Genomic DNA, 12,694 nt, shown 5'->3' on the forward strand with positions numbered 1-12,694 from the left:
AGCTGTGTGTTGTCTACTGATAAAATTACCCACAGAAGTTTACTGAACCCCAGAGGCACCCTCAGATGGAGGTAAAGTCCTAAACTCAGAGCTGTGCCGGGTGCATTGGGCACAGCAGCTCACCCAGGGCTGGGGAAGTTCAGTCCCTGGTGGGAAACCCCCAGTATTGCTGAACCGGTGCGGAAACTTTTGGGTTCCCTGCCACTTTATGGCACAGTTTCACTTTCTCCCCAATCAGGATGTTAGAATTTCTGTGCTGAAAAACATTAAAACTCCCCCTGCCGCCCTGCCCTGCGTTTCTTCTTTAGAAACTTCTCTCCTTTTGCTTTTGCTCCCTTCCTGTTGGTGACACATGCAGGAAGTGGTGCATCTCTGTGCAGCATCACTTCTGGTGGCAGTGAGTTTGGTCAGCACTCAGCGTTGTTTTCCCATTGCTCTGTGTCTCTGTCTGATAACAGAAAGGGCTCTTCCAGCATTGCTGGCCTCATCCAGAGCCCTGTTTGGGCAGCTGAAGCTGAGCTGTAAAACCACAGGTCCTGGTGGATCTGTGCCAGCACGGGAGGTGCACCCTGGGCACACGTGTGTGTGTTTGTGCGTCCTGTTGATCACAGAATCACAGAATGGCCAGGGTTGGAAGGGACCTCAAGGATCATGAAGCTCCAACCCCCCTGCCACATGCAGAACCACCAATCTCCTCATTTAATGCTAGACCAGGCTGCCCAGGGCCCCATCCAACCTGGCCTTGAACACCTCCAGGGATGGACAGGGCATCCACAGCCTCTCTGGGCAGCTGTTCCAGCACCTCACCACTCTCACAGCAAACAACTTCCCCCTCACATCCAACCTCAATCTGCCCTCCCTCAACTTCAAACCATTTCCCCTTGTCCTGCTGTTATCTCCCCTTTCCAAGAGCTGACTCCCCTCCTGTCTGTAGGCTCCCTTTAGGTCCTGGAAGGCTGCAATGATTCACCCCACAGCTTCTCTTCTCCATGCTGAACAAGCCCAGCTCCCTCAGCCTGTCTTTGTAGTGGAGGTGCTGCAGCCCCCTGATCATCTTTGTGGCTCCTCTGGACCCTCTCCAACAGCTCCCTGTCCTTCTTGTCCTGGGGGCTCCAGCCCTGGACGCAGTGCTGCAGATGGGGCCTCACAAGAGCAGAGCAGAGGGGGACAATCACCTCCCTGTCCCTGCTGGCCACCCCTCTGCTGATGGAGCCCAGGATCCCATTTGCTTTCCGAGCTACAAGAGCACACTGCTGGCTCATGGATCCGCTGGGGGCCATGGATAAATCTCTCAATGCTTGTGGCTCTCAGAAGCAGACTGAATGTGGTTGGGATGCTGAGCATCCATCCCTTCCCATAGAAGAGCAGTGCAGAAGGGCTGGGCAGGTTGGGGTGTGGGCTGCCTGGGATCTGAGCACCGTCATCAACAGCAGTTCTCATAACTTGAGACTGTCAGAAGACACTTCTGGAATCTGTGCTAACTCATCCCAGGCCTCCTGTGGCTCCCAGCAGGGAGCAGAGGCTCTGTCTGGCATTCTGCCCCGGGTCAGTCAGAGCTCCTGAAGGCCGTGTCTGCCCAGCAGTGCCTCGGGCCCTGGGGCATGGCTCCTGTTGGGTGCTGGCTTCCATCCCAGCGCCTTCCCATGGCACAGAAATGAGTTTCCTGCAGTTTGTGGGCTGGGGATGGTAACTACAGGGAGTTTCCTTAAGCTCGGGCAGTTTGCTGACATGCATCTGAGTCAGTTCCCAAGTTTGCTGGAGATGACACCTTCCTTTGAAGCCCTCTGCCAAGCTGCTGGCCCTGCTCCTGTCCGTTCTGCCGTGGTTCTGCTGCAGGCACTGAGCTCTGCAGTGTGCTGGGAGATGAGCTGGGAGATGCTTCTTGTGTCCATGGGGGAGTGAATGGACTCACTGCCTTCCCCAGGGATCACAGCATCGCAGAATTGTAGGGACTGGAAGCGACCTCCAGAGATCATTGAGTCCAACCCCAGTGCAGAGCAGGCTCCATACAGCCAGGATGCTGCTGTCCCAACCCCACGGCTGTTCTCCCTTTGCTGAAGGCAGATGGAGGAGGTGCACATGGTGCGGTTACCATTCACACTAATGCTGCCTGGATGGTTTCAGCAGCAATAATGCTAAGCTGCTCGTGTGTTTCTTGCCCACAGTGTACAACTGGACAGTTGACGAGGTGGTGCAGTGGCTCATTACCTACGTGGAGCTGCCACAGTACGAGGAGACCTTCAGAAAGCTGCAGCTGAGCGGACACGCCATGCCCAGGTCAGTGCTCAGCCCCTGGGACGTGTGCCAGGGATGGAGCAGAGCCGAAGCAGCAGTGATCCAATCCTGTGCACGGAGCTGTGGGCAACTCCTGTGCCAGCCCAGCTTGGCTCCGGGTGTTTGGCTGTGCTGCAGGCTTCACTGCGGGGTTGTGCATGCAGAGAGGTTGGCCAGGTGCTGTGGCTGTCAGTGCTGCTGTGCTGGCTTGCACAGCAGACATCATCAGCCTGAAGCTGTGTGCTCAGACTGCAGCCCTAAGCTGGAGCAGAGCAGGTCCAGGCGGTGCCCCGGCTCTGCCCACACTTCCTTTGTAACTCATCATCCTCAGCACAGGGATGGTCCCTGCTGGCTGCATCCCACGTGAGAAATGTGCTCTGCAATCCGAAAAGTCAGCTGTCAGCAGCTGGCAGTGTAGATTTGATTAATAGATGCATGCATGGTTAGCAGGGCACTGACAAGCTCAGTTTGCCCAGGAAGGAGTGTGAGCAGTCAGGATGAAGGGAAAGCCTTCGCTTTTCTCTGGGGCTGAAGGCAGGGATGTTGCTTTTGGTACAGATCTGGAACAGGTTGCCCAAGGAGGCTGTGGATGCCCCATCCCTGCAGGCACTCAAGGCCAGGCTGGATGTGGCTCTGGGCAGCCTGGTCTGCTGGTTGGTGACCCTGCACACAGCAGGGGGTTGGGACTGGATGAGCATTGTGCTCCTTTGCAACCCATTCTGTGATCTGCACCAGAAATAACACAACTTGAGGGCTTCCTTTAGCCCTGGCAGCTCTCTGCTCCTGCTCACCCCATTTCTCTGTCCATAGCTCCCGTATGATTAACTTCTGTTCCCTCATGAATTGGGATGGTTGTGACTGTGCCTCCTCCTTGCGTTTCACAGATTAGCAGTGAACAATGCCACCATGATGGGGACTGTGCTGAAGATGACAGACCGCAGCCATAGGCAGAAGCTGCAGCTGAAGGCTTTGGACACTGTGCTCTTTGGTCCTCCTCTCTGTAAGTAACACTGCACAGCTCCTTAAGTGCAAGGAGCTGCATCTGCTCAGCATCAGACAGCAAAGATCCAGCTACGTGGCCCAGGCTTTATGCTGCATGAAGTCTGCTGGGTAATTGCAATGAGGCAGAACCTGCAGCAGGTCAGCTCAGAGCTCCAGCCCTGCCCTGGAGGACTGGGTTTGCACTGAGCTGTGAGCACAGCTGGAGGGAGGGCTGGGATGGCACTGAGCTGAAGGAGGGCCGGTTCTGGAGTTGCCTGTGAGCATCTTTAGATGATCTGGAGGCCCTCTGATTATCTCTGCAGCTCGGGGCGCTCCTTTGCATGCATTGCACATGACTCACAGCTGCAGTCTCATTATTATGAGTCTCTCCTGCTTATGCATGTTGTCCTCATTAAGACCGGTGCTTTGGGGAGGTATCTGAGGCCTGGCTTTATCAGGACCCTGTGGTTAAAGCTGTCCCAGTTCCTGCTGGCATGCCCAGCACCAAGGAGGAATTTGGTTGGCAGCCACACAGGCGCTGTAATGGCAAAGTAAATTGCTTTTAATGGCTTTGGATTAATGGTTATTCTCTGTGTTTGAGGAGCTGCTGGGCAGCCGTCCTGGCACGAACCACGAGCTGCAATTGTGCACACAGCAGTACAGAGCTGTGCAGAACTGAGCAGTGCACGGCTGCACCGCCTGCATCAGTCCTTCGTGGCTTTCTGCAAGGTTCCTAGAAGACAATTTTTGGGATGTGGGACCAAACTGAATGAGTTACCTGTGCCCATCCCACAGCTGTGCCACCCCACAGCTGTGCCCATCCCAGAGCTGTGCCTTGAGCTTCTTTTCCCATGTCTGCACCTGGCCTTGTTAATGCAGCTGTGCCACAGGGCTGTGCTGCAGCTGCTGTAGGGAACTGCTCCAGGGTTTGTGCTGTGGGGCTCTGGAGGTCCCTTCCCAGCACTTCAGATGTTGTTCTCAGGCCCCCCAGAGCCCCTCCTGGTTTCCACTGAAATGCAGCTGAGGTCTTTTTGACGCCGTGCTCATTCATGCACAGTTCTGTTGGCAATCTGGGAGCATGGGTGGGCTGCTTGCTTTGGGCTGGTTGGCAGCAGGGGGTGATGCTCTGCACTGCACAATGGGTGCTGCAGGGGGACGGGCCGAAATCCATTCGCTCCAACAATGACAAATTAACTTTGCTGCTCATTTAATAGCACAGAGAGCTCCTTTTGTGGGAAAGGCATTGCAGTTGGTGACAGAGGCTGCATTTTAGTGTAAGATGTAACAGCTGCAGCACTGCCTGGGCTCCGCGTGGCACTGCACAGCGCCCATTGCTGTGTGTTGCTCAGCTCCATCCCATGGAGCTGCAGCGATTGCTGTTCTTCCCAGCAGTGGAGGTTTGATCCTTATGGAAGCAGTGAGGCTGTGGTTACACCTCGGGGGGCTCAGCCTGTCTGCCCACCCCTCCTGCTGGCAGTGCAGGACCTGTCTGCAGGGCGCTGCTGGTGCTGGACACCGACCTGCAAACATGGATCCGAGGGACTGGAAATGATGGATGTGCAGCAGAGTGCCAGGAGCTGCTCCTTGGGAAGAGGATGTTGTGATAATCCATCCGGAACGGGAAGTGGGGCCAAGGCCAAGATCTTGGTTCTTTTGTTAGTGTTGAATTTGTAAGGGAGCGTTGCAGAGAGAGGCGGAGCTGCTCCACCGTGCTGCACTGGGTGCTGTGCAGGGGATGCTTTGGGCCATGGCCTCGTGCTGCTGCTGCAAGGCAGGGGGAGGTGTGGGATGCGTGGGATGCGCTGCTGTCCCCCCAGCTGGGGTAGAGTAGAACAGCAGGGCTGTGATTTCCCTCCTCCCGTGCACCCGTGGGGATGGATGCACCGCGTGTGTGCTGGCAGCATGCAGCCCATTGCTGGCAGGGCAGAGTGCTGACAGTGACAGCTGGCACTGGTTGTTTCTCAGCCATATAGTAACGATCCAGTCCCGGAGGTAAAGGTCACTCTTATTGAAAACAAACAAGCAAAACAGCATCGTTACCCTAAAGGAGATGATGCACATCTTTGTAAGCCGTGTCAGCGTTGCTAAGCGGTGCTTTTTATTGAGCCAGTTTCTGCTGAGCCTCTGTTAATGTGTCTCTGATGGATGAGAGGTGATGGTTCCTTATCTTCTAGAGAGGCAAGCTGAGTTGGGAGAGGGGTGTATCACAGGCAAAGGTGCCTCGAGGTGCTGGAACAGCTGCCCAGAGAGGCTGTGGATGCCCCGTCCATCCCTGGAGGTGTTCAAGGCCAGGTTGGATGGGGCCCTGGGCAGCCTGGGCTGCTGTGAAATGTGGAGGTTGGTGGCCCTGCATTTGGTGGGGGGGTTAGAGCTTCATCATCCTTGAGGTCCCTTCCAACCCAAACCATTCTGTGATTCTATGACTCAGGTTGGGAACGTGGCTGCTTGCAGGCACTGCTTTCTGGTGGCTCATGGGGGGCTCACACAGGGGAGCCCATTGGGGTACCCACATGTTCCAGGAGCTGCAGCACCTGGCAGATGGGATGCCATGTGTCTGCCTGCAGCACTGAGGAATCCTGCTGCTTTGCTGTGTTTTTCCATTGCTGTGCACCAAATGTATGGGAGGGATGGCTGCAGGGAGCAGGGCTGGGAGTAGGCAGGACCAGGAGCAGGGATGGGAGCAGGGATGGGAGCAGGCAGGGATAGAAGCAGGACCAGGAGCAGGGCTGGAAACAGGGATGGGAGCAGGACCAGGAGCAGGCAGGGATGGAAGCAGGGATGGGAGCAGGCAGGGATGGAAGCAGGACCAGGAGCAGGGATGGGAGCAAGGCAAGGATGGAAGCAAGGATGGGAGCAGGACCAGAAGCAGGCAGGGATGGAAGCAGGGCTGGGAGCAGGACCAGGATCAAGCAGGAATGAGAGCAGGCAAGGATGGGAGCAGGGATGGGAGCAGGACCAGAAGCACGCAGGGCTGGGAGCAGGCAGGGATGGAAGCAGGAGCAGGCAGGGCCGTGGGAGAGGCAATGACAGCACGCAGGGTCATGCTGCAGCCCTTGGACACAGCACAGCGAGGGCAGAGGATGTCACTGGTAATGAAGTCCCTGTAATTGGGATGCAGGGATGGGATGGGAGCAGGGCTGTGTCATGTGCTGCTGGGGGGACGCCAGCCTTTAACAGCCTCATCTTTTCCCACTTACGGCACATGGCAGTTGTTGTTGGCTTAGAAGAGAACTGCATCAGAGAGCCAAGGTCAAACACAAGGCTTGCTGTCCTAACAGCAGATTTACTGTGCTTGTTGCTGTTAAGCATCCGCTTTTCCATCTGCATTTTGAAGCTACTTTCATGGGATCGTGGCCTCATTTTGAGCAGCACAGACGGGAATTAGTCTGGATTCTCATCTTAGGGCTTTTCTGCTTCAGCTCCGTAGAGATGGCAGGGATTTATCAGAGTGCAGAGCTGTGCGTGGTGACAGACCTGGAGCTGGGGCTGCACATAGCTGTGCTGCTGAGCCTTGAGCTGAAGTGGGCTTTCCTGGCAGTGGTGTCAGTGTCAGTGAATGCCATGTGTGCTGGTGCTGGCTCTCATTGGGGCATACAGGGATTTCATACAATCATGGAATCACCTCAAAAGCTGGAAAAGCCCTCCAGGGTCCCCAAAACCCCACATCCCCGCAGCTCTGGGACAACCCCAGGGGTGGTGACCCCCCTCCACGTGCAGCTGTGCTGCTCCTTGGAGGAGGAATTGTTCCTCCCTCCCCTGGGATTTCGGGGGCTATAAATACTGTTGGTGCCTCCCAGCTCCAAATGACAAGGCATTTCTTTAGGACTGAAGGTGCTGCTGCTTACTGCTCAGCAGCTGCTCTCAGGAGCTGAGAGGATGAACTCTCGTGTCCTTTACACCCATGGGTTCCTCCCAGCACTGCAGAGAGCAGCAGGGCTTGCATTGGGGATGGAGGAACAGATCCATTCCATGGTGGGAGCAGACTGCTGTGGCGGCCATCCTCCCCACTGAAGGCACAGCTCTGCCCTTCTGTGCCCCTCTGTCCCACTGCACACGAGGTAGGGATGCACACCAGCACCCCCTCATGCTGTGCCAAGCTGCTGCTGTGTGCTCTGAAAGCCTTAAGTGCTCACAAATGGAAAGGAGGGGAAGTGAAAGCCCTGTGCTTGCTCAGTCATTTGGAGGGAGGATATTTTATGGTTTGTTTGTTTTTGTTTTTCTTTCCCCTCCCAAAAAAAGCTTGCATTTTAAGGAAGCAGAGATGAACTCGAGGCCCTGAAAGGCTCTTTGGTCCACATTAAAATAAGCACAGATGGAGCAGAAATAGAGATAAATGGAGATCTGGCTCAGAGCTTGCTCCAGACCTGGGCCAGTTCTGCACTGCTGGGCTCTGCACTGTGCTGCCCCAATGCAAACAGTGCACAGGAGCAGAGGGTGCAGGGAAAATCGATGAGCAGAGGGCTGGAGCAGCCCTCCTATGACAAAAGGTTGAGGGAACTGGGATTGTTGAGCTTGGAGAAGAGAAGGCTGCAGGGAGACCTCATTGTGGCCTTCAGTACTTGAAGGGAACGGATAAACAGGAGGGGGAACGGCTGTTTGTGAGGGTGGATGGTGATAGGACAAGGGGGAATGGCTTTAAAGTGAGACAGGGGAGGTTTAGGTTGGATATGAGGAGGAAGTTTTTACCCAGAGGGTGGTGAGGCAGTGGAACAGGTTGCCCAAGGAGGCTGTGGATGCCCCATCCCTGCAGGCATTCAAGGCCAGGCTGGATGTGGCTCTGGGCAGCCTGGTCTGCTGGTTGGCGACCTGCACACAGCAGGGGGTTGGAACCAGGTGAGCACTGTGGGCCTTTGCAACTCAGACCATTCTGTGACTATGAAATCTGGGAGCAGATGGTGGCTGTGCTGCTGCCCTGCACCAGGAGGCCCCTCTGCAGTGCTGACCAAGGAGGAGAGCTGCTCTCCCTGCACAGCACCACTCCTGAGCTCCAGCTCCAAAGCACACTGCTATAGGGGGGATGGTGACATTATGATAAATGTCCCAGCTCAAAGCCCACCCCCAGGCAAACAAACGACCTTCCCACGCTGTGCTCTCAGCAGCCTTTCCTTCCCTGGCAGTGACACGACACAACCACCTGAAGGACTTCATGCTGGTGGTGTCCATCGTCATCGGGGTGGGCGGCTGCTGGTTTGCCTACATCCAGAACCGCTACTCCAAGGAGCACATGAAGAAGATGATGAAGGACCTGGAGGGCCTTCACAGGGCTGAGCAGTCCCTCCACGACCTGCAGGAGAGGTAAGAGCTGTGTGGCCCCCATCGGCTGCTGGCTTTGCTGCTGGTTGTTCCTCATTGGGATCTCCCACCTCATTCGCTTTGCAGCTCTCCCCTCGGTGCAGTGTGGGTGCCCTGAGCTGCCTGGTCTGTGCGACCCTGCACACAGCAGGGGGGCTGAAGCTAGATGCTCATTGTGGTCCTTTTCAACCCAGGCCATTCTATCATTCTATTATTCTGTGGCTTCCCCCAAACACACAGAACTGTAACGCAGATCTGTACCTCTCTGGAAAACAGAGCCTCTTATGGGATGGGAAGTAACCCAGTTGGCTTGTTGTCATCTGGGAAGGCTGCTGCCCTGCCTGGCAGCCCCTTGGGAGCCATCCGTGCATGGAAAGCCTTTCTGTGATCACATCAGTTGATATCTGCATGATGAGAGGTTCTTAGAAGTGTACCGGGCTGCCGGTGCCCAGCGCAGCACATCCACGTCAGCATTGCAGATGTGTGACCTGCTTTCTTTTTGACTTGAAGGGTTTTCCTGTCTGCCTGCCAAGGGAGCGGGCTGTAATCCACAGCTCATTTCACACAGCTCTGTGGAGTTCTCCATCGCAGGCAGGACATAACCTGGAGAACCAGGGAACCTCTGGGTGTGCAGCTCCTGCAGCCGCCGTTTGCAGCAGTGCTCATCCCTGGCACCGTGCAGGACAGGGGATGGGCAGGGCTGTGCTGGGGGGCACCTGGAAAGCAGCAGATGGGCTTGGGGAGCTTAACCTGAGCTCAGAACCAGGTGAGGAGGCACCAACCTAAGCGCAGAATCACAGAGGTGCAGGGGTTGGAGGGGTTGGAAGAACCTCCCTCGCCCTGCTGGCCACACTCCGTGCAATGCGCCCCAGGTCTCACTGGCCTTTTTGGCTACAGGGCACACTGCTGACTCATGGCCACCTTCTGGCCACCAGGACTCCCAGGTCCTTCTCTGCAGAGCCCCTCTGCGGCAGCTCAGCCCCGACTGTACTGCTGCTGTGATTGTTCCTCCCCAGCTGTAGGATCCTACACTTGGCCACGTTGGACACCCTCAGGTTCCTCTCATCCCAGCTCTCAGGTCAGGTCCCCATGGGCCTGGGCAGCAGTGAGGCAGTTCTGCTCAACAATTTGCTTTCTAGGAACTCCTTTCTGGACCTCAAACCATGCTGTCCCCACTGATGGAAGTTCAGTGCTGAGCACATCTGCAGGACGGCCCCATCTGCTGCTGCTGCTGTTATTCCTGTCTCTGCTGTGTTCCTGGAGATTGGAGAGGGGAACACAGACACTGAGAGCCGTTTGTGGCTCATCTTTTGGGAACATCCATTAGCACTGATGCTTCCCAGTCCCCCGAGTGGCCCATCATGCAGATAAGTTCACATCAGAGCACATCTCTCTGGGGATGTGCTGCTGAGCTGTAGGTCCATTCGTGCCCATGGCACAATTGCAGTGCTGCACTCCATCCTGGAGCTCACCGCATGCAAAGGGCTCAGAGGGTGGCTTTGTCCACTGCCAGCATCAGAAAGCACAGCTCTGCTGTGAGCAGAAGCCAGTGGGAAGGGAAAATGCAATGGTAGTGCACGCTTGGAAATTGCCTTGAGGATAAAACTCCTATGGAAGGAATTCTGCATCATAGCATGGGGAAAATTCTCCTTTAAATAGAGATATTTGGGTGGTTTGGAATTCTTATGGCCCTACTGTGGGAGAGCTTCAGCAATGAGCTCAGGGCAGAGAGCGTGGGTTTATCTGAAAGCTTGGAACGCCTTGGCAAAAACCTCTGTTAATTGGGAAGAAAAACACTGGAGTTTCTCAACAGAGCTGTAAATTGAAAATAAACCTTTTCCAAGAAGAGAGCCAACATCATGGCTGCTGAGAGGCCAGATTTGTTGTCGATTGCTGTCTGGGTGCCAAGGATGAGCCTGCAAAGCAAGGGCTCTTGGGTCTGCATCCTTGTTCTGTGCTCTGCTCTGTGCTCAGTGCATCCTTGTTCTGTGCCCTGCTCATGGGCTCAGTGCATCCTTGCTCTGTGCTCTGCTCTGTGCTCTTTGCATCCTTGCTCTGTGCCCTTCTCATTGGCTCAGTGCGTCCTTACTCTGCTCTGGTCTGCTCATGGGCTCAGTGCATCCTTGCTCTGTGCTCTGTTCTGTGCATCCCTGCTCTGCACTCTGCTCTGTACTCAGTGCATCCTTGCTGTGTGCTCTGCTCTGTGCTCAGTGCATCCATTCTCCCTGCTCTGCTCGTGTGCTGCACACATCCCTGGGCTGCGCACGCTACAAGCTCAGCGTTTGCTGCAGGGCTGCAGAACAGCCCTTGCGTGCTGCACAGAGCCAGGTTGTGGCTGAGGATCGTTTTTCCCTTTTGTCTGTGCCCATGGGGGTGTGACGGGCAGGAGCAGCTACGGCTAAGGTGGGTCCATCTGTGACCATTTCCTTCCAGCACAGTGAGCTTTCTCAGCCTTCCAGCTGTGATGGCTGCTGGCACAGTGTGAACAGGAGCGGGGCCGATGGGGCGGCCACCATGGGCTCCTATGCACAGCACCCCCTGCTCCTCACGGCTCCCATCTCCCTGTCCTGCAGGCTGCAGAAGGCCCAGGAAGAGCATCGCTCCGTGGAGGTGGAAAAGGTGCACCTGGAGAAGAAGCTGCAGGATGAGATCAGCATCGCCAAGCAGGAGGCGCATCGGCTGCGAGAGCTGCGGGAGGGCACTGAGAATGAGCTGAGCAGGCAGAAGTACGCAGAGCAGGAGCTGGAGCAGGTGAGGGGTGGCCCGTGGTGCACAAACACACACACGTGGCGTGCCATAGGAGCAGCACGCAGCCAGCACTGAGCCTGCCCTCCGTTAAGCCCAGTGCCGTGCTGCTCGTAATGCCTTTTTGCCTTTGCCTTCCCACTTTGTGGAGGAAAAGATCAGAGAATCACAGAATGGTTTGAGCTGGAAGGGACCCCTGGGGGCCTCCAGAATCACAGAATGGCCAGGGTTGGAAGGGACCTCAAAGATCATGAATCTCCAACCCCCCTGCCACACGCAGGGCCACCAACCTCCACATTTCATACCAGACCAATACTGGAGCTGGTGCCACTCCCTGCAGTGGGCACAGCTCCATCAGTGCTCAGAGTCACTGGCATCACCTGGCCCTTCCATCACATCCCTGCAGTGACTGGGGAGAGGTGGTGGCTGTGGGGCTGCCCCACGGGGCAGGAGTGCTGCCTGGCCTGCAGCTGCACCCCACCATCCCCCTCCAAAGCACCAGCCCTCAGATTTCTCTCTTTTCCATTTGTGGGTTTAAGAGAGATTTGGGGCAGCTTTGTTGTTCTGCTGTTGGCTCCAGAAATGTCTGAGGAAAGCTTCCTTCCAAATGAATCTGGAAATGTAGACCTGGGGAGAGTTTTGTGTGTGATGCTGGCAGCAGTGATGTGCAAGTGATGCATTTGTGTGGCACTGTTTGAATAATGCATCACAGGTCAGAAAAAGGGCTTCCAGTGTGACATCTAAAAGCCCAGGGAGCCCCAGCAAGGGCTGGAGGGAAGAGATGGAAATAAACAGCATTACTGATGGTGGCTCAGCAACAGAGAGCAAAGGGAGATGTGGGAGCTGTGCCTCAGAACCACCTGGTGCCCAAACCTGCAAAGCTTTAAAGCCCAAAGCACAAATCCAGCTGCCCCTCCATTTCACCCAGGGGAAAGTTGTGATGTGAGCTGATGTGGCCACAGGTCAGTTCCAATAGAAATAGTGTGAGGCAGCACCGTGTGCCCCACAGCTGCCATGAGGTGTTTGTGTGCCCCAACACATGTGTGTCCCATCCGTTCCACCTGGGAGGAGGAAGGAGAGGAAAGCAGAGCCCAGCATTGCACTGGATGGGGAGAGGTCAGTGCCCAGCCAGCAGGGAGCCGTGCTGCGAGATTCCTTCCTCCTCTTGGTTGGAGTGGGAGCAGTTCTGACGCCCTCAGGCCCCATCCAAGATCCCAGTTTGTCACACAACCTCTCCACAAATGCACTGAGCTCCATTCCAGAGCCCGTGGGTGTCTGTGCCCACCTGCACAGCAGTGCTGGGGCCGTTCTATGGGGTGCACAGCTCTCCAAGCCTTCCTGCCCCACCTGCTGCCAACTCGAGGGCACCCATCCGTTCCACCACTCTGCCCTCAGGAAAGCT

General features: G+C 55.8%; 1 protein-coding gene across 10 annotated transcripts in view; it reads left to right on the plus strand.

Moving 5' to 3' along the window:
• Positions 1–12,694, plus strand: part of STIM1 (stromal interaction molecule 1) — a 43,214-nt gene that overhangs the window by 17,309 nt on the left and 13,211 nt on the right. For all 10 annotated transcript variants that reach the window (XM_031599234.2, XM_090134306.1, XM_031599236.2 and 7 more), the window contains exons 4-7: positions 2,166–2,277; positions 3,159–3,274; positions 8,373–8,550; positions 11,121–11,298. In XM_031599234.2, coding sequence (XP_031455094.2) covers positions 2,166–2,277; positions 3,159–3,274; positions 8,373–8,550; positions 11,121–11,298 — 584 coding nt within the window. The remainder of the gene's footprint in view (positions 1–2,165; positions 2,278–3,158; positions 3,275–8,372; positions 8,551–11,120; positions 11,299–12,694) is intronic.

This window comes from Phasianus colchicus, chromosome 1, assembly GCF_987193195.1.
Source record: "Phasianus colchicus chromosome 1, bPhaCol1.hap1.1, whole genome shotgun sequence".
Lineage (NCBI taxonomy): Eukaryota > Metazoa > Chordata > Aves > Galliformes > Phasianidae > Phasianus > Phasianus colchicus.